General features: G+C 32.2%; 2 protein-coding genes and 1 pseudogene across 2 annotated transcripts; 1 reads left to right on the plus strand and 2 right to left on the minus strand.

The window, feature by feature from the left end:
- The first annotated feature begins 692 nt into the window (after positions 1 to 692).
- On the plus strand, positions 693 to 1,142 carry LOC121392766 (quinone oxidoreductase-like). The gene has a single exon (XM_041523852.1). It carries the CDS (start codon positions 693 to 695, stop codon positions 1,140 to 1,142), a length of 450 nt encoding a protein of 149 aa, XP_041379786.1.
- Positions 1,143 to 4,277: 3,135 nt separating this feature from the next.
- Positions 4,278 to 15,765, minus strand: LOC121392767 (farnesyl pyrophosphate synthase-like). The gene is made up of 9 exons (XM_041523853.1): positions 15,753 to 15,765; positions 14,475 to 14,587; positions 13,741 to 13,821; positions 12,489 to 12,611; positions 12,062 to 12,150; positions 6,611 to 6,683; positions 5,017 to 5,094; positions 4,838 to 4,972; positions 4,278 to 4,484 (listed from the first exon to the last, which is right to left on the minus strand). The coding sequence occupies exons 2-9, from the start codon at positions 14,565 to 14,567 to the stop codon at positions 4,278 to 4,280; spliced, it is 879 nt and encodes a 292-aa protein (XP_041379787.1). The 5' UTR covers positions 14,568 to 14,587; positions 15,753 to 15,765.
- Positions 15,766 to 15,769: 4 nt separating this feature from the next.
- On the minus strand, positions 15,770 to 23,135 carry LOC121392765 (annotated as a pseudogene).
- Positions 23,136 to 23,449: the final 314 nt, after the last annotated feature.

Here is a 23,449-nt window from a genome sequence, read left to right on the forward strand (position 1 = left end):
TACATAGATGTAGACTCCTTGTGCTCTACCAATATTTACAACCTTATAAAAAATTTAGCTAATTTTTCCTTTACTAGATAATGTATCTTCTTTTTGTCATCAAACTTATACTTATAATCACAATATGTCAATCACATGACAACATTCCTGTTTGTACTGACTCTTGTCTTCCATCCTTCCAGCAATCTCTAAAAATATGAAGGCAATCTGCATCCATCAATTTGGTGGTCCAGAAGTTCTAAAATTTGATACAAATGTTCCCATTCCAAAATGTGAGGCTGAGGATGTACTAGTTAGAGTCAAATCAGTCGGAATAAATCCTGTAGAAACATACATACGAGCTGGACAATATGCTCGACTTCCTTCTCTTCCATTCACTCCTGGACATGACTGTGCTGGTATAATTGAAGATGTAGGTTCATCTGTTACTACCTTAAGAAAGGTCAACGAGTCTGGACATCTCGTTCAAGTAGTGGTGCCTATGCTGAGTTCAGTTTATCACATTTCAAAATGTTCACCCACTATCAGATGATCTTAGCTTCGCTCAAGGTGCTGCATTATCTACACCATATCTCACTGCTTACAGAGCCCTTATTACAAGGTCAAATGCTCGTCCAGGGGAATTAGTTCTTATTCATGGAGCTAGTGGTGGTGTCGGAAGTGCTGCTGTTCAATTTGCTAGAGCTTATGGTATGAGAGTCATAGGTACAGCAGGTACTGAGGAAGGTCTATCATTAGTACAACAAGCTGGGGCTCACTACACATTTAACCATCGTGATCCTAACTATATTGATGAAATTAAGAACGTAACTGGTACTCATGGAGTTGATGTTGTGATAGAAAATGCAGCTCATATTAATCTTGGTAATGATTTGACACTCTTAGCTATGAAGGGTCGTGTGGCTGTTGTTGGTAGTCGAGGACCTATTGAAGTTAATCCTCGGGATACAATGAGTCGAGAGTCTTCTATACTAGGTGTAATGCTGTTTGGAGCTACTGAGAAGGAACTTGAAGAGTCTTATGCTGCAATACAGGCTGGTATTAAGAACAAGTGGTTGTCACCCATTATAGGAAAGGAGTTTTCATTGGTGAATGCATCAGATGCTCTCATCATGATATTATTCATGGTAAAGGAGCACTAGGCAGAATGGTACTAAATGTTGATTGAAATGTAATGATGTACAATTTGTTTGTTTTATATTTTGATTAGTATTCATAACAATGAATATTAAAAAGATTATTATATGTACAAGGCTTGATATGATTACAATAATTTTAGTTGGAATTATGCATTATAAAGATGACACATCCATTTACATTGCAAAGTTGAGACCTGCTTTATCGCTCAGCTCATGCATGTCATGATTGCAAGGACCTGTGTCATGCACCTATTCTATCTAGCTTTTTGTCTCATAATATCTGTTATGCTTTAATTCCCACTTTGCTTTGTGCTGTCTGGCCTTTTGGACATATCACTTAATCTAAAAAAAGCATACTAGCTATATAAGTTATGTAGGTGTGGTCAGTTAGTTATCATATAATCACTCAGTGTAATAAAGTCAAAATTTTGAGTCTCATAAAAGGTCCAACAGTTAGAGCTATAAACTAGAAGACAATATATATGTAGACACAGAGAGCACTCACACAAATTAATTCAACAAAAATATAAAGTTGTCATGTATTGTATGTAATTGAGGTTTTATGAATCAAAACATGTATTGTGTAATGGATAATTATTATTATTTGGAAAACTTATAAAACAATCACTTTTAATAACATACTAAAATGTACAACATTGATCATCAGTTAATGAACTTAGCTAGGCTTGTAATATTAATCTAGATCGCTGCACATTCATAATTAATTTAGTAACACTATTGTTGGCTTCTATGTAAAAACACATGTACTGTTAGCTAGCCATGGCTTAGTCATGGAAGTGACCATCACACTCACTCTAAAGTAGAGGGTATCATCTTTGAAATATTGACACATTTGAGACGACTTACAAAATACTTCAGATTGAGGAATGAATGTTGGAAATCCATAGCCTTGCCCATATTCCTTTCCTACTACTCTTTTACAAAAGTTTTGACTTGTGAACTTATTGAGCTTTAATACATTTCTTTGATGGTTGCTATCTTGCAGTTGATTTAGTAGTTCCATAGTAATTTCTCCTTGAAACGGCCATTCCAATATGTCATCATACTCTCCTGGCATTAGACACACATAACATGAGATGTGAGTGCCTTTTCCAGTACCGTTTCCATTTGGATAAACATGTAAAGACATTTTATATCCCACGGGAGATGAATAAAATCCAGGGCTCATCCTGACAAAATCATTATCTTCTTTTGTAAATGGGAATTTTAGAACCAGATGTAATCCTCCATACTTAGGTGGTACAGTAATGTTTGCTAATCTGGTTTGTAGTCGTAAGGTTAATGCTTTATAAGCATCATTTTCTTCTTGAATAGCCTCGATTGCTGTTTCAAAATATCTAACTACATCTACTGCCATATCAAGATGTATCTTCATGTAGTATTCATCATGTTTCAATTGATCTTCTCGTTTCATCAGGACTTCACAACCAATATCATTATATCGACATGGTATCATTGTTTTGGGCAAATATCACGATGATTCTTCATAAAGTGGCGCTTAATTATTTGTTTACATCCGTCATTGCTACAAGTAACTGGATAACCAGGACATGTCCCAATATGAGAATTACATATCACCTGATATGCACCTTGTTCTTGACAATATTGACAATTGACTACTCGTTCTCGGCATTCTTTAGTAAGATGATATTGAAGTTCTTGACGTGGAATTTGATCTCCACATTTATTAGTACAAGGCACTATGTGGAACAGACAGACTTGAAGATGACTTTCATTTCCTTAAGAATGCCTTTCCATTGACAAGTATCATTATTATTATTGTTGTTTTTCAGCATACTTAAGGATTCATCATCTCTAGGAGGTATTACCTCTCCTTTATTGTTAGGGCAGTATATTTCAAGGGCATTTATCTCACGCTCAACTCTGCGGTCATTGAAGTAGTCAAGTGGATTACAACGACAAATTGGACAAGTAAAGTTTTTTACATTTATATTTCAGCAACTCAAGACAGTTTTTACAGAATATATTACCACAACAACTAGTTTGTTGTGGTTGACGAGCTACAAAAGTACATATAGAGCAGACATATTTTGTAGGAAGGTCACCATCAATAAATCTATATTTGTAGCCACATGTTATTTTTGCATATTCAGTCCCTCTTCATTAGTTTCCACAATGTTAGAGGCCATTGAATCTGTATATAAGAATACAGTTTTTGTTAGTTTAACATACGCAATTAAATGAAAAAACTAACCTTCATGTAAACCAACTGTACCGCTAAGCAATCCCGTTACGCCTACAAATTATTAAAAATGAATATTTTTATTAATTTAATAATTAGACTAATTGCACAAAATAAAATTTTTAACATAACCCTAACGATTTCGAATGCGAATATCAGTAGGTATATAGTAAGCTTTACTTAGGAAGATTCAGTAAGTTTGACTTCAAGTACAGTAAAGAGACATCGCTGATTTCAAGAAATTTGTCTACAAACTGCTGCTTTATCGTTTGTACCATTTCAATTTGTTTGACTAGTCTGGCAAGTTATCAAGGCTGGTCAACATCAAGACATACTTTATAGTTAGATTATATATGTCCAACTAAAGCATTGTATTGTTTATACCTTGTTAACACTAAGTGTTTTAAAACCACTTTTCATTTGTTTTTTATTTGTTTAGTATACTATAATACATAGTAGCCATATAGATTTAAAATATTGATACTATTTGATTGAACAAGTGCTGATCTCATTCAACAATAAATATTGGTACTTTTGCAGTATTGATTATTCAAAAGACAATTTCGATATTGTATTCTCCATCATTTTCCACTAATGTTTTTTGAAACCATTTCATCTATAGAATTTAAAAATACTGCACCAAATAAATACGCTACTTTAGAGACTTCCCTATCCAAGTCAATTGAAACAATCTGACACTTAGAAAAAACAATTGCTAAAAAGAATACATCATTTATTAATACAATTTAATATCTTCTTAAAAGATAATGATCATTACAATACATTATTAATGAGAATTGTGACAACAGTAGTTTTGTACGAGCAATGCCCAACTATAAATCATAAAAGCATGAGATAACAAGAATCTGCTACAAAAGAAATAAACATGAATTAAATACATAAATAAAGTATATTCATTTATTTCTCTTGTAAATCTTGTCAGCAAACTCTTGGAACATACCAGGAGGTAATTGTGTCTCCTTTACTTTATTCTCAATGAGAGACATGAGTTGTTTGTAACTACTCTCTTCATATTGATGATATAATTCCTTTAAATTAAGTTCATTATAGAGTTCTTTCACCTTCTGGACACACACAGGATCACTCTTACCATAATTTGCCTATTTGAAGGAATATAAAGAACTTGATATCAACAGTAAATCTACTGGTCTCTTTAAATTTATGCTGTTTTATAGTTATAATCTTAGTTAGTGTTTTAAATGTCTGCCAATGTAACTTCCATACATTGGTTACTTTTGGGTATTTATGATACTAAATACATCCATAATGAAACAAAAAGTATTATTATGGCAAAAGAAGGTAATAATATTAAAATGTTTTTATATTATAATGAACTCCATAAGCAGTAACCATTATTGAAATAGAGAACAAAGAAGTCAAGTGCTTAATTTAATACAATTCTGGAAAAGTGCAGACAATAAATACAAGAATCATATGATAACAATGTCAATACCTTTAAAATATCTTTTTGTTGATCATTGACATGATCTAGAGCCTGTACTATCAACCAAGTACATTTACTTTGTTCAATATCACTACCACCTTTTCCAGTGATTGATGGTTCACCAAAACAATCTAGGTAGTCGTCCTGAATTAGGAGGAAAAATTTGGTGAAGTAGATGGAGAACGTACCTGAATTTGAAAGAATTCTCCCATAGCTAAAAGTATAGTTTTAGCTATATTATGAGACTTATCATCAGATACTCCAGCCTGCATAAATAGAGCTTTAAATTATACACAATTTATATAAATGTATCCTATACACAAGCTACTATTCACAAAATGAACTAGATTGATAACACCATTTAGTTTTCTTCTTTAAATAGGAACATAAATAGTCCTTTGTATTAGTCAACATGTTGTATTTCCTCAAATAGAAGTCTAGACCTCTATTTTAAATACTTTTGGTCAGGTCACTAAATGGGGAGGATTTATTTAATGAAATGCACATGCAAAATCATTAATACTCTCTTGTAGCAGCTCACTTGGTTTATTTTTGCACATTCAACAGCTTCAAAGTTTGAAACTTATACTTAAACATTTTAGCTGTAGCCACACTAGTATACAGCTGCTTTTGAGATGGAAGGTCACAACAAGCAAGCCTCTATTCTAGACCTAGTCTCTATTCACTACTTGGCTCAGTTTACTTTGGCCTCAATTCAAGACAAGGTCTCTCTCTAATGTTTGAAGGAGCCTTCTATTCAGGGATATAGATTAGTAAATAGTAAATGTAAAAATAGGGAAGCAAGTAATAAAAGATGACACAAACACAAATGTTGTTCCACTCAATAGTAGAAGTATATGGAAGCTCTTATTTTGGTTAATGATTGACGCTAATATTTTGGTGACTGGTACATGGTACATTGTTATTTGTATTAAGTCAAGTGATAGCATCCTATCTACATGTAGTAATTGAGGTAAGATAATACTGTATAGTGCTAAATTTTCAAAGGACAATAGTTAGTAAATCGCATTATGTGAAGCATTTCACAAAATAAATTCCACAAATGGACTAACATTCCATATGCCACGCCAAATTCATATATATTAATTCATGCTCACATCCAGAAACGTTTGAGCAGTGAGAGCGTCTGGCAACATCAAAGCATAGTATCTTGTTATAGCTACCAAAACATGGTCTGTTGCCCAATGGCCTATCTCTGTTTTGTTTTGACTTAAACTACAAGCACATTTCTCTCTTCTCGCTCATATACCTATAGTTTGCAGGCCATTTTGGTGTTAGCAGTAGATGACATTATGTCTTGAGATCAAATAGTTTTGTCTTTTCATCTATTTATAGAAAATATTAATAGAGAGTACCTGACAGAAAGGCATGAAGGTAGATACCAAAAACTTCACGAAATGAAATAAATTTTATGCTTAAAAGAACATTCACGAAAATCACAAAAAAATCTTCCTCAAAATTTAGCACTATACAATAGTCACCATTTCTTCATTTTATATTGTCATGTGATATGAGCTAACAAATTATATATACAACATCAATAATATATCACTGGAGGCAAGTAAGTGGCTCTGACAAAATTAAGTGAGAATATTAATTATACAAAGTATGTTCACATACACTGGGACTACATATACTTTACCAGACACCACTAAGTACCAATATTAAAAGTTCATTGCATACATGTACTTAACATTCAGTCTCCTAGCTTTTTAATAATGGTATCTATGTATACACAAATATATTGTATACATGACTTACCATGTGCATAGCCAAAGCTACAGGTAGATAAAAAGAATAATATGCAGTCTTGTGTTTGGCAATAGTTTTAAATCTACAAGTAAAATAAAAAGACATGATTATTACCTTTTTATTAACATCAGACAAAGAGTGATATAGGATACGCAATGTAATATACATGTATGTAGAGCTACAGTACCAGCTAATATTATATTATTATTGATTACAAACTTTAACTAAACATGAAACGAGTACCATTGTGAATATAACCTAGTACACGTCTACATGTGTTCCAGACCCATAGTGCCATTGCAAATATATTCAATATAAGCTACTACACTCTACATGTGTTTCAGACCCATAGTGCCATTGTGAATATAAGTTAGTACACTCTACATGTGTTCTAGACCCATAGTGCCATTGCAAATACAAGCTAGTACATGTCTACATATGTTCCAGACCCATAGTGCCATTGTGAATATATTCAATATAAGCTACTACACTCTACATGTGTTCCAGACCCATAGTGCCTTGTGAATATAAGCTACTACACTCTACATGTGTTCCAGACCCATAGTGCCTTGTGAATATAAGCTACTACACTCTACATGTGTTCCAGACCAATAGTACCATTGTGAATATAAGCTACTACACTCTACATGTGTTCCAGACCCATAGTGCCATTGTGAATATAAGCTACTACACTCTACATGTGTTCCAGACCAATAGTACCATTGTGAATATAAGCTAGTACATGTACATGTGTTCTAGACCCATAGTGCCATTGTGAATATAAGTTAGAAATTAGAACACTCTACATGTGTTCCAGACCCATAGTACCATTGTAAATATAACCTAGTACATATCTACATGTGTTCTAGACCCATAGTACCATTGTGAATATAAGCTACTACACTCTACATGTGTTCTAGACCCATAGTGCCATTGTGAATATAAGCTAGTACATGTACATGTGTTCTAGACCCATATGCCATTGTAAATATAACCTAGTACATATCTACATGTGTTCTAGACCCATAGTACCATTGTGAATATAAGTTACTACACTCTACATGTGTTCTAGACCCATAGTGCCATTGTGAATATAAGCTAGTACAATCTACATGTGTTCCAGACCCATAGTGCCATTGCAAATATAAGCTAGTACACTCTACATGTGTTCCAGACCCATAGTGCCATTGTGAATTTAAGCTAGTACATGTCTACATGTCTGCAAATATATTCAATATAAGCTAGTACACTCTACATGCGTTCCAAACCCATAGTGCCATTGTAAATATAAGCTAGTACATGTCTAAATGTGTTCCAGACCCATAGTGCCATTGTGAATATAAGCTAGTACATGTCTACATGTGTTCCAGACCCATATGCCATTGTGAATATAAGCTAGTACATGTACATGTGTTCTAGACCCATAGTGCCATTGTGAATATAAGTTAGAACTTAGAACACTCTACATGTGTTCCAGACCCATAGTACCATTGTAAATATAACCTAGTACACATCTACATGTGTTCTAGACCCATAGTACCATTGTGAATATAAGCTACTACACTCTACATGTGTTCTAGACCCATAGTGCCATTGTGAATATAAGCTAGTACAATCTACATGTGTTCCAGACCCATAGTGCCATTGCAAATATAAGCTAGTACACTCTACATGTGTTCCAGACCCATAGTGCCATTGTGAATTTAAGCTAGTACATGTCTACATGTCTGCAAATATACTCAATATAAGCTAGTACACTCTACATGCGTTCCAAACCCATAGTGCCATTGTAAATATAAGCTAGTACATGTCTAAATGTGTTCCAGACCCATAGTGCCATTGTGAATATAAGCTAGTACATGTCTACATGTGTTCCAGACCCATATGCCATTGTGAATATAAGCTAGTACATGTACATGTGTTCTAGACCCATAGTGCCATTGTGAATATAAGTTAGAACTTAGAACACTCTACATGTGTTCCAGACCCATAGTACCATTGTAAATATAACCTAGTACACATCTACATGTGTTCTAGACCCATAGTACCATTGTGAATATAAGCTACTACACTCTACATGTGTTCTAGACCCATAGTGCCATTGTGAATATAAGCTAGTACAATCTACATGTGTTCCAGACCCATAGTGCCATTGCAAATATAAGCTAGTACATGTCTACATGTGTTCCAGACCCATAGTGCCATTGCAAATATAAGCTAGTACACTCTACATGTGTTCCAGACCCATAGTGCCATTGTGAATTTAAGCTAGTACATGTCTACATGTCTGCAAATATATTCAATATAAGCTAGTACACTCTACATGCGTTCCAAACCCATAGTGCCATTGTAAATATAAGCTAGTACATGTCTAAATGTGTTCCAGACCCATAGTGCCATTGTGAATATAAACTAGTACATATCTACATGTGTTCTAGACCAATAGTACCATTGTGAATATAAGCTAGTACATGTACATGTGTTCTAGACCCATAGTGCCATTGTGAATATAAGTTAGAACTTAGAACACTCTACATGTGTTCCAGACCCATAGTACCATTGTAAATATAACCTAGTACACATCTACATGTGTTCTAGACCCATAGTACCATTGTGAATATAAGCTACTACACTCTACATGTGTTCTAGACCCATAGTGCCATTGTGAATATAAGCTAGTACAATCTACATGTGTTCCAGACCCATAGTGCCATTGCAAATATAAGCTAGTACACTCTACATGTGTTCCAGACCATAGTGCCATTGTGAATTTAAGCTAGTACATGTCTACATGTCTGCAAATATATTCAATATAAGCTAGTACACTCTACATGCGTTCCAAACCCATAGTGCCATTGTAAATATAAGCTAGTACATGTCTAAATGTGTTCCAGACCCATAGTGCCATTGTGAATATAAGCTAGTACATGTCTACATGTGTTCCAGACCCATATGCCATTGTGAATATAAGCTAGTACATGTACATGTGTTCTAGACCCATAGTGCCATTGTGAATATAAGTTAGAACTTAGAACACTCTACATGTGTTCCAGACCCATAGTACCATTGTAAATATAACCTAGTACACATCTACATGTGTTCTAGACCCATAGTACCATTGTGAATATAAGCTACTACACTCTACATGTGTTCTAGACCCATAGTGCCATTGTGAATATAAGCTAGTACAATCTACATGTGTTCCAGACCCATAGTGCCATTGCAAATATAAGCTAGTACATGTCTACATGTGTTCCAGACCCATAGTGCCATTGCAAATATAAGCTAGTACACTCTACATGTGTTCCAGACCCATAGTGCCATTGTGAATTTAAGCTAGTACATGTCTACATGTCTGCAAATATATTCAATATAAGCTAGTACACTCTACATGCGTTCCAAACCCATAGTGCCATTATAAATATAAGCTAGTACATGTCTAAATGTGTTCCAGACCCATATGCCATTGTGAATATAAGCTAGTACATGTACATGTGTTCTAGACCCATAGTGCCATTGTGAATATAAGTTAGAACTTAGAACACTCTACATGTGTTCCAGACCCATAGTACCATTGTAAATATAACCTAGTACACATCTACATGTGTTCTAGACCCATAGTACCATTGTGAATATAAGCTACTACACTCTACATGTGTTCTAGACCCATAGTGCCATTGTGAATATAAGCTAGTACAATCTACATGTGTTCCAGACCCATAGTGCCATTGCAAATATAAGCTAGTACATGTCTACATGTGTTCCAGACCCATAGTGCCATTGCAAATATAAGCTAGTACACTCTACATGTGTTCCAGACCCATAGTGCCATTGTGAATTTAAGCTAGTACATGTCTACATGTCTGCAAATATATTCAATATAAGCTAGTACACTCTACATGCGTTCCAAACCCATAGTGCCATTGTGAATTTAAGCTAGTACATGTCTACATGTCTGCAAATATATTCAATATAAGCTAGTACACTCTACATGCGTTCCAAACCCATAGTGCCATTGTAAATATAAGCTAGTACATGTCTAAATGTGTTCCAGACCCATAGTGCCATTGTGAATATAAACTAGTACATGTCTACATGTGTTCCAGACCCATATGCCATTGTGAATATAAGCTAGTACATGTACATGTGTTCTAGACCCATAGTGCCATTGTGAATATAAGTTAGAACTTAGAACACTCTACATGTGTTCCAGACCCATAGTACCATTGTAAATATAACCTAGTACACATCTACATGTGTTCTAGACCCATAGTACCATTGTGAATATAAGCTACTACACTCTACATGTGTTCTAGACCCATAGTGCCATTGTGAATATAAGCTAGTACAATCTACATGTGTTACAGACCCATAGTGCCATTGCAAATATAAGCTAGTACACTCTACATGTGTTCCAGACCCATAGTGCCATTGTGAATTTAAGCTAGTACATGTCTACATGTCTGCAAATATATTCAATATAAGCTAGTACACTCTACATGCGTTCCAAACCCATAGTGCCATTGTAAATATAAGCTAGTACATGTCTAAATGTGTTCCAGACCCATAGTGCCATTGTGAATATAAACTAGTACATGTCTACATGTGTTCCAGACCCATATGCCATTGTGAATATAAGCTAGTACATGTACATGTGTTCTAGACCCATAGTGCCATTGTGAATATAAGTTAGAACTTAGAACACTCTACATGTGTTCCAGACCCATAGTACCATTGTAAATATAACCTAGTACACATCTACATGTGTTCTAGACCCATAGTACCATTGTGAATATAAGCTACTACACTCTACATGTGTTCTAGACCCATAGTGCCATTGTGAATATAAGCTAGTACAATCTACATGTGTTCCAGACCCATAGTGCCATTGCAAATATAAGCTAGTACACTCTACATGTGTTCCAGACCCATAGTGCCATTGTGAATTTAAGCTAGTACACTCTACATGTGTTCCAGACCCATAGTGCCATTGTGAATATAACCTAGTACACGTCTACATGTGTTCCAGACCCATGTAATGTTAAGTAATAAAGTAAAATTGAAAGCATTTGATTTGCTTCAAATTTGAATTCCAATATTCACCTATTGCTTTTCTATAAAAATTATTTAAAAGAAAATAGACAGATTCAAAAGAATGCACTTAAAAGAAAAGATGCAAAGATGTTTTTACAATAAATCAGATAGTGGTCTCATAAAGGAAATATTCTAATCTAATCATTGTAACTTTAATGTGCATCAGCTTTAACTACAAACAGATCCATTAAATTGACACTATATTTCCTTAAATAAGGGTGTTTATAAACTACACCTACATCCTAGTCAGTATTATCATAACCTTAGTCAGTAACATTTGTACATTGCTTCCTGTGTTTACTAATAGGAGGTATTTATTCAAAGTAAGAGTCTAATCAATAAAATATAATATATTATAAAAAATACCTGATAAGAGTAAACTTAGTAAAGTCGAGATCTTTATGTGGAGAAAACATTAAATCAAGTGTTTGACCTATTGCAGTTTGATAACTGACCTACATAGAAAAAAAGTAGATATTATTTACAGAATTACATGTTCTTCAACTAAAATTGTCATCAGAGCTCTAATTCAGTTAGTTAAAAGAGCAGTGAGAGTAAGAACAAAAAGTGTCCGGAGAGAGAGAGAGAGAGAGAGAAAGAGATGTTCATACAATATATTCAAATGTCATATTTTTGGATACCCACAATTAATAAGCCAGATTATATAAAAATCAACAAGTCTATTGCAAGGGTTAAAAAAAAAGAATGAACAATAACAAAAATGTTTTATAAATACATGTGTTTACATGTACCTGGTTACTGACTATATGCTAGGCATGTATTAAGTGTTTACCTCATTAAACAGCTCTAATATTTTAACATAATAAGACTCTTCACCAAAATACTTTTTCAAAAGACGATATGTAGTTACTCCAATAAGAAAAGAATCGTTGACAGCCTCCAGGCCAACGCCATCCTATGACAATGTAACAATGAATTAAAAGTACATCTTTACTACTACTATAAAATTGTACACTCATGGGTATCAACAATAACAGAGTACAAGAAACGTTTGCAAGCATTAAAAAATGTCTTGATGTCTAATTATAATTTCTTGAGTGTGTGACCAATTTCTATCTTTTTTGATTAAGCAACAAAATACAACTAATTTAAGACTTGAGAGCTACCAAATGTTTAAAATGAGTAAGAGCTAAAAGCTAGAATCTTTACACAATTGTCATAGCTCTTGTAGATGAAGTAATTTATATGCTACATGTAAAAAAATGTCTGAATTGTCACATACAACAATGTCGACTAATTTGAAATGGACACAGACACACACACATACGTAACATGAGATCCAAAAACAAATATAGGAATGTAGAATTTTGCTTTGCAAATTAGAAATTAAATGTTATTTAATAGATACATTGTTAAATGAATAATAAAATGAATCATGTATTATTTAGCCTTTGGAAGCTATTAACATTTAATCATTGCTATCTATTATGTAGTGATATCCAGAAAAGGTGACAAGGATTATATTTACTTTTCAACAAAGATAACCATACTATTAACAATGGTTTTAACATTACAAAACCATTTAATAAATATTGAAAAGACATTACTGAGAACAGCAATAATTTACATGTAACTGTAGTATAGCTAACTATAAACACAAAGTCAAGTTACATGAATATTTGAAACAAATATTCATTTCAGAGGAACTTTTTAATATAAATCAGCTGAGACAGCTGGATAGAAAGGCTCCTATATCCTCACGTCATCATTATCTATTATAAAGGAATGATTAGTTTTCTATGACAGAAATACTAGAAGCATTTCTCCATAACATTAAATGTCAATCATGTCAACTGACATAGGTACTTGAGATTGACATGAGTTAGTGGTCAGCACGCATCATGCATGCTTATTTGTTTTTAAGTGCTGCCTGGCATCAACAGTCATACACATATACATACATATATACATGTATTTACATGTACATGTCATGTATGTATATGTATTATACAAACATGTATGATTGCCTGCCTGCTACAAAATAGTGTGAAGTTAGTAAAGCATGACAATGATATCTAGTGTACCTTAGTATACCAACAAGGTTGTCCTCTTCTTGTTTTGGATTCATCCATTACATCATCAGCCACTAGGAAGAAAGCTTGGAGCTAGAAAAGAAAGACATTCTCATAGAAGTCAACTTAAATTATTAATATCTACAGGTTTTTCACCATTGTTATAATACATACCATAAATAGTTTCAACATACTATACATACTGCCAATATATACTATGTACATATACATACTTACAGATTCTACATACTATATTCAAGTACATATACAAATTCATTTATTCTACATATCATATTCTAGTAAGTACATGTACATACTTACCCATTCTATAGTATGTATGTGTACATTATATAATTACTCATTCTACATTCCATATATACTCTAGTAAGTACATGTACATACTTACCCATTCTATAGTATGTATGTGTACATTATATAATTACTCATTATACATTCCATATATACTCTAGTAAGTACATGTACATACTTACCCATTCTATAGTATGTATGTGTACATTATATAATTACTCATTCTACATTCCATATATACTCTAGTAAGTACATGTACATACTTACCCATTCTATAGTATGTATGTGTACATTATATAATTACTCATTCTACATTCCATATATACTCTAGTAAGTACATGTACATACTTACCTATTCTATAGTATGTATGTGTACATTATATAATTACTCATTATACATTCCATATATACTCTAGTAAGTACATGTACATACTTACCCATTCTACACACCATCCTAATATAATAGCCTTCTTCTCTTCATCATCAGTTAATTCTCTATCACATATATGTCGTAGAGAGGCTACGACCATTAATCCACGATTACATTTACCTGTAATAATAATAGAAATATATATCAATGTGTTCTAGCTGTATGAATATATATCAATATGATCGTACAATGATACTGGTATAGAACATCAAATTGATTGGCACAGCCTAGTATAACTAATGTGTTCTAGCTCTATGAAATGGAGGTTTTAAAATAATATTATATCTTTACAACCAAACAAAGAAGAAACCATTTATGTCAACAACAAAACCATATACATAAACTTCTTTAATTGACAAATAAGAAGCGATACTGTCTAAGACTTCCATGATTACTTACAAAACTCATTAGAAGGGCAATACCCACAATTCAATTACTCTATTACAAATGCTATATGAGCAAAATAACTTTCAGGTCACTATAATTATTGTGATATTATTAACTTATAGCAGCTGTGATATCATGTTATATGAATACAAAACTAGGAAATATAAATTCTATATTTATAATAATTGAAAATTGAAACATGTAAAAAATTGTTATCAATATATTTAATGATATAAATCAATTCTTATGAGATAAACATGAACTCATATGAGATCATTTTTCATTTCATATTTGATTTTAAAATATAAATACTTGACTCCATGGAAGTAGCTACTTGCTACACCAGTTATTTCAGATATACAACAGTGAAACAATACCTGCTTTACTCCTAATTTTATCAAGTTAAAACTAATTCAAACTATTTGTACTAATTAGTTTTAATAAGCTATATATTAATTCACAAAAAGTTAGAATCAGGTGTTTTTCTGATAGCTTCCTAGTAATTGCCATTACTAATATAATATTGCTTTATTAATAGTCATTTATTCAAATGATTCAGGTAGCTAGAAATTTTAAAAAAAATAATAATAATTTAAAGCAATCTGGTTGGTTGCGTAATAACAAACTTGTTATTTAATACTAATCATAATATTATAGTAAATATTGTGTTATAATGATAAGTGAATTCAAAGTTATAGTCAAAACATTTAAACAATCAAAGAAAAAGGAATGCTTTATATTTTCTTATAATTTTATTATGGACTTTATCAAAGAGTATTATAGTTATTATTAATTTTAGCTCTTTATGACCAATTTGAAATGTCTAACTAATGGATTTATTAACGTATAGTTATTTTATTTAGTGACAGTTAATATCTTCTATTTTATATAGTCTTACCATGAGGTATATTATATTCAAGTACCTATAAAGAAAGATAAAAATAATGTTCCATATTAATAATGAGATGCAATAAAAAACAATAATTTGCCCAGCTCAGCATAATCATCCAGGCTAACTAACACAACCAGTTACTGTAGTGTAATGAAAGGAAGTGTTTACAAAATGTAAATTTATTAACACTTAGGGGGTTGGGCTTAGGATTAGTAATTTCACATTTAAGCTACAGCTACAGGTAAACCAACTATAAAGGTCAGACAGATAGTTATTTAATAAAATATTACATATTGATTGTTTTATTTTTAGTTCGTGATATTAACTATATAATATATAAAGCTCTTACATATATTACCATGGAAAAATAATATTATTGTTAATAATAATACACGTACTTCTTTCAAATGCTGCATACCGTCACAAATCTCAACATCATGAATACCTTCATCAGTTAGTTGGTCAGTAAGTTCGGGGAAGACGGCCATAAACTTTTGACGATAACATTCGGCATAGTATTGCTTGCCTGATTCAGCCATAATACGCTTGTTAATAAGAAGCGAGGGCGTAACTATCCGTTAACCGCTATAAATGGTAAATATAATCATAACGCTATAGTAACTTATAGTACTTCTCCTCAAGACAACAGAGACATTAAACTAACTCTATTGATCTAGGAATGCTATAATGACATGTTAAATTGACATGAAATTGATCATGCAATCAAATAAGAAACAGCACCACAAGTAATAAATAATACCAGCAATCATTAGATGAAATAAATTAACCTATCCTAGCCAATATCAAGGTATATATGATTCAATTTGAAATAACAAATAAACCAACACATTTGTTTACAATGGTATATTGCCGTGTTTCTTTGTTGGATTCTTTTGTTTCTTAGTAGATAACAATTGTAAATCTTCAATAATATGTTGACGAGTTGTAGCAGGCTCAATAATATCGTCAATAAATCCTGTAACAATTTAATAGATTAATATTGTTATGCATTATTCTACTCACCTCGTGCTGCAGCTTGAAATGGAGTGCATAGTGTCTCTTCGTAGTCACGTTGTAGTGTTGTTAACACTATATAACAATAAACACATACATAGTACATTGGTATATGTACATGTGTTATTCTTTGATGTTGTAAGGTTCACATTATCTGTTGATCCAGGCATGTATCTGACGTGCACATTGACTCATTACAATGTACATTAATAATATAATCAATGTACACGTACATGTACATGTAAACAGGTCGATGGAATAAGTCACTGGCAGTATGTATATATTTATTAGTTGTCTTTCTATTCAATTACAGGGGAAAAACCTATTGATAACTAGCAACTGTTGTATTGTTTGTGTTATGCAGGAAATTAATATAGACAGTATTATACCACTACAGGTCAAAACTCTCAGGATAATATGAATATTAAATTTATTTCTTACTACATTTAAAATAACTTGTCAGGTCAAAACTCTCAGGATAATATGAATATTAAATTTATTTTTTACTACATTTTAATAACTTGTTTGGTCTGACATGTTATATTCTTAAGACATAACATTTTGACCAACATTACAACATCTAGTGTACAGTATGATTATAACATTCTCTTAAAAGTCAATCAGTAACAATCATCTACTAATCATACCTTCTGGATCCTTGCCTCTATGCAATATAGCAACAGCACCCTGCATTATATATGACAGAGTACTAAAGTCATGTGATTATCATGTGATACCTTAGCACCCATTACAGCTATCTCTGCTGATGGCCAAGCATAATTGATGTCACCACGTAAATGTTTTGAACTCATCACATCATAAGCACCTCCATATGCCTATAACATATAAAATAATAATCTTCATTTATTTATATTCTTTCCTTATTTAATATTATTATAAAATATGTAACATAACAAAATTACTTTAGGTATCATATAATTTGTGTATATAAAACCTATTTGCCAAGGAAACAGTTCAGGTATACATAATGAATATTATATATATGTATATATATAGGATTTCATCTAGAAATTTGTTTGGGGGGGGGGGGGGACAAATTTGGAATGTAGCTGAGTAAGTGGGAGGGGGGAAGCACTGGTGTTTGACTATATTCTGCCTTCAATACTTCAAGGTGGTCCCACTCCCTTATTTAAACACTGATATATATATATATATATATATATATATATATATACTTAATACGATATATATGTGAGAACTATAATATATATATATATATATATACTACGTAGTGTGAGAACTTCAATATATGATATACTATATATAACTACGATATGTGAGATATATATATATATATATATATATATATATATATATATATATATACTACGTAGTGTGAGAACTTAATATGATATATATATATATATATATATAATGCTAGCTATTTGAAGTGATTTCAGTTAGGTTGTTAGCAGAAATCAGTTGAATGACCTAGTTTCAGTTTCAGTTTGAATTAATTGTTATATAAAGCTTCTTTGTTATCATAACAACATATTTTATACATAGAGTAATTCAATTATCTTTAATATACAAATATCATTCTCTTATAATTCTTGCTATAAAATACAATAGAAGTCAACCACTATCGCAAAAAGCAATCCCTTAACACATCCTACAATATATATAAAAATCATTGATGTAAAATCTATTGGTTTCTTGCTTAGACTGATTAGAACAGTAGTATAAAGTATCTACAACATATACAGGTCTATGATATATAAAATATCTTACTTTACGTGTAATAACAGTAACTTTAGTACAGTAGCTTCAGCATAGGCATACAATAACTTAGCTCCTTGTCGTATAATACCACCATATTCTTGATCAGTACCTGTTGAATGAGTTAAAATAAAACTAAAAAAATAGATCGTAATATGTCTGTAAGTGACCTGGTAGAAATCCTGGCACATCAACAAATGTCACTAATGGTATGTTGAAGGCATCACAAAATCTTACAAATCTAGCACCTTTAACTGAAGCATTGATGTCTAGACACCTAAAGACATGTATATCATAATATCACATCCAACTCTTTGATATCATACCTGCTTTTTGGTTGGGTTGGTTTCCTATGATACCAACACTACGACCATTAAATCGAGCAAATCCAATAATAATATTGCGAGCATAGTCAGGCATTATTTCAAAGAAGTCACCTTCATCTACAACAGTTGTAACAACATCTAAAATGTCGTATGGTTGATCAGAAGAGTGTGGTATAATATAGTTTAATCCAGGAGAATAACGATCACTAGAGGAAAAAGAAGAAACGGAAGAAAACAGCAAGAAAGGAATAGAATAAAAATGAGAGAGAGATCAAGTCTGTGTATGTGCGCACAGATGTGTGCTTGTGTGTGTGCATGTGTGTGCGTGTGTGTGTGTGTGTGTGTAAATTCTCTAACAAATTACTCTATTTTTCACTGTGAAAACAATTAAGGAGAGGCCAAAGTAGTGTATGAGTGTGGTCTAGATGTAACGTCTCTGTCACATTGGGATATCTCCAATTTTATTAATAAAGTTTAAATGAATAATTGTTTTTATGAAATAAATAGCCTTTTTATTAAGTATAACTTCAAAGCAATCCAAATGCTAGACACCTTTCTATGATTATAAAAAACACCTCAAATTTTACAAAAATTTTTTGAACACAGCAGTTAGACTTCTAAAAACTTAGGATGAAAAATGAATTTAGAAAAACTTATCACAGCAAAAATTTTAAAGAATTTATAATATGTTTGATGTTACATTCTATCACTACTAGCACAGAAATTTTCAATTAACAATATAACTACTGTAAGACTGGATGTACTGAAACCAACATTAAGGGATTATGAACAATGTAACAATATATCACAGAACAAGTTGTCAACAAAAATGCTCAACCTTGATATTTTGCTGAAGGAGATGCTGTGTTTGCAAACAATTTTGCAAAGGGCAAGGATAATTTGGTCCCTGGTTTATTCTAGCTTATCTAGATCCAAAATTGTGTATCATTCAACTTAACAATGGGAATAACTGGAGAAGACATGTCGATCATATACGAAAAAGATACACTGTAAATGAAGACTTAGACTTAACATTGTCATATACTAACCCAGAGTACACTTCAGAACTACATACTCAATCAACCATCTACTCATGAAGACACATCAGTAGTCACCACCTCAATCTCACCTACAGCCACGTCACCCACTACTCATGAAGACACATCAGTAGTCACCACCTCAATCTCTCCTACAGCCACGTCACCCACTACTCATGAAGACACATCAGTAGTCACCACCTCAATCTCTCCTACAGCCACATCACCCACTACTCATGAAGAAACATCAGTAGTAACCACCTCAATCTCTCCTACACCCACTACTCATGAAGGTACATCAGTAGTCACCACCTCAATCACTCCAATAGCCACTGCACCAAATGATATGATCCCAATGGATACCAACACAATTCCACCTCCAACTCGAAGATATCCAATATGTAACCACAAGCCACCAAATCGTCTAACGTATACTAATCTCAAACAAAGAGGAGGAAAATGTATTGTTTGTTATGTAAAGACAGTGTGGCTGAGTTATGTAAGGACAATGTGCTGAGTTACATAAAGACAGTGTGCTGAGTTGTTACGTAGGACAATTTAACATTGTAGTCTGGTTGTATGCAAGTATCTGTTTTTGTTGATACATTTTGTAATCATTGTCTTAATAATATATAAGCAAGCTGTCTTCTATGTTAAAAGAAAGAAACTCTTTTATAATCCCATAACTCTGAGATTAGCATTATAAATTATTCATATCATTAATTTCGTGTTCTGTACTATTGCAAGCGGCTTTTACAGTAATATTATTTGTGTTTTAAATTATTCATTATTATTATTCACTGTTCAAATACTTTCGTGAAAATATTTTTTTGGTAGAGGGCAACCATGAAAATATTTACAACAACAATTTCCAGATTTATGGTATATTACCTTGGGTCATTAGTTGCTCGTATTGGTACAGGATCTCTGTTACTGAGTGGTAGAAAATCAACCATTCTCTTAATCTATAAATAAAGTACATGTTAAGTAATAATATTGTAGTTATCTCTACTGGATAAGGCATCAATGTCATTTTCAAATGCTTTGTGAGCCACACCTGTTACAACATGAAGTCACACAACAACATCTTTATTGATGTCACCTGATTTCTTTGTGTGAGTCATAGCTCCGCCTAATTCTTGTTCTGAAAACAACTTCATTAGTTCACCTCCTACATATGACATCATTATGATAATATTGCTATGATAAGCATTACCTAACTACTTTAGGACCAGTTACAAACATATACGAGGTATCCTGAAGATGTTTATGAAAGAATGACTACAATAGTTTTCAATGATGCATGTGGCCTACCTTTACCATAAATGTGAAGTCAGTAATAAGCGGTGAATAAAACAGCTCCAACCTGATTTAATATACATATAATTTATGTAGTAAACAATTAATAGTTAATAATAATTAATCCTTTTTTTAGTTAAATTAAACAATAAAAATATGTGCTGCTTACACAAGGAACACTATCACAAATACAGCGATAATATTTAACAGATTAGAACTGAAAATTATCCCTTTTAGAAGATATTGAATTTATACTGAAGCATTGACTAGAGCTCAAAGATAGCACAACAGCAGTATTATCTGGGAAAGACTAATAGCAATAGAATGCTAGAAATACTAGCAAGGTTTGAGCATGATTAGTCCAGACAGATTGTCAGTGGTTAAAAGATGCATTTCATTTTTAGTCATAATATCAATACAACAAAAAGTGAAATATATACAATGTATATAGATGGTGTAAAACAATTATAGGACTGCCTGGCAATAAAAATAATAGATATAATTGTTTTATTAATTAATTATACATGTAGTACATTAGACTGGTTCACAGAGAAACCTGATAAGTAATTCATAGTAGTTGAAGATTAACATCATAGTATATAGTTTCAATCTTGTCTATATACAAGTGTTATGTAAAAACACACTAGCCTTATTTTAAAATAACAAACAATGTTATTGTAACTAACATGATGAAACCAATAAAGTGATTTGCTAAATATAACAGGCAACATCTGTTACTATTTTAGTAAGTACATATTTACATAAAAGGAGAGTGTTGATTTATATGGTTATGGGTGAGGTTCAGTAAACATATAACAAATGAGCATATAGACTATGATAGCATCTCAAGACAGCCCAACATCTCACCTGTGAACTAGTCTAAATACATCTACTCTATAACAATACAATAACTACATGTACATCTGGTATAATGTTTTTTTTATAATATGCTCCTGATAATTAAAGAATAAAGAGTAAATTCCGAGGCTTAAATAATTATAATACAGAACTACAGTAAGAATTAACTAATTTAAATTACTACTTACCAGCACAAGGACCCATTCTTAAGGAAATTTGTGGTATGACTCCTGACCAAGGACATTACGCTAAAAAAGAAATACTCTTTAAATCAGCACACACACACACACAAACATTAGTGATATATAACATTCATAGCACAATGTATATAAATCTTATATATAAGCTTATTATATTATAGCTTACATTCATCCATAAAGCAGTATAATAGGACTAATAAATATGTGACCTGCATTAAAAAAGTTTTATAAATACAGCTGTATACACACAAAACCATTCGTGTAACTGGATATATGTATACCAAAACAGGTGTTTTAATAGTGATCCTTTTTCATAATAAAAATCACAATGTTTCAATAGAAGTAAACCCTTATTACAAAATCAGGTCACATACACATGATGTACAATATATAAACTTACTAAAAAGATATCAGCATATCCAGCTAATGAATCCACTCCCTTGTATACGAGCACCTCCTGAGTCATTTAGTCCAATCAATGGAGCACCTATTTCAAGTGCTTTATCCATAATCTATTAACACAATAGATATAACAGCTGCTACTGGTACACATACCTTACATATTTTACGAGCATGCATACTTGACAAACTACACCAAATACAGTAAAATCCTATGGACTAATAAACTCAATTACATCATAATGACATCATGTTTTATCTTACTTGACTAAATACAAATACTGGACGACCATTAATATATCCTTGACCTGTTGTATAACGCATCAACTGGAAACTAAACCATACCCATTAACAATTGCAGAAAAACAATTAATGTGAGGTAACCTTTTTTATTAGGTGCATCCCCCCCACCCCCCCCCCCATTCCAAAATCTGTACAAGCATGTTCAAACATATAATCATATTCACGAAATGATCCTTAGCAACTAATAATTTCAATTCTTTCACGTGCTGTTAATTACCCTAAATATTAAGAACATAATTAAATCATACTATAATTAGAAGACAACCTATACATTAACTAATATAATAAAAATTATCTGCTACAATAAGAAATACATTAGTTGTGAACTTAAAATCATCAAAACAAACCCGAGTAGTTGAAAGGGAAAATCCATTGTTATCACAAAACATGTACAATACATGCAGGTTACTGGTTTGTTACACATAATACACAAAAAGTGAAATTTTAATTTGTCTTGTTAATTAAAACACTAAACTGTCCCTAGTTAGTTTATCATAATAATATTCTGATCATTATATTGTGTATCA

This window comes from Gigantopelta aegis, unplaced genomic scaffold, assembly GCF_016097555.1.
Source record: "Gigantopelta aegis isolate Gae_Host unplaced genomic scaffold, Gae_host_genome ctg4463_pilon_pilon, whole genome shotgun sequence".
In the NCBI taxonomy this organism is placed as follows: Eukaryota; Metazoa; Mollusca; class Gastropoda; order Neomphalida; family Peltospiridae; genus Gigantopelta; species Gigantopelta aegis.

What these genes read in the sequence shown, in the direction of transcription:
- LOC121392766 (XM_041523852.1), top strand. Translation starts at nt 693, where the DNA reads ATGAGAGTCATAGGTACAGCAGGTACTGAGGAAGGTCTATCATTAGTA.
- LOC121392767 (XM_041523853.1), bottom strand. Translation starts at nt 14,567, where the DNA reads ATGGTCGTAGCCTCTCTACGACATATATGTGATAGAGAATTAACTGAT. An exon ending in AACCTTGTTGGTATACTAAG is followed by an intron (nt 12,612 to 13,740) that starts GTACACTAGATA and finishes ACATTGTCATAG; the next exon opens with GATGGCGTTGGCCTGGAGGC. An exon ending in TATTAGAGCTGTTTAATGAG is followed by an intron (nt 12,151 to 12,488) that starts GTAAACACTTAA and finishes TTTTCTATGTAG; the next exon opens with GTCAGTTATCAAACTGCAAT.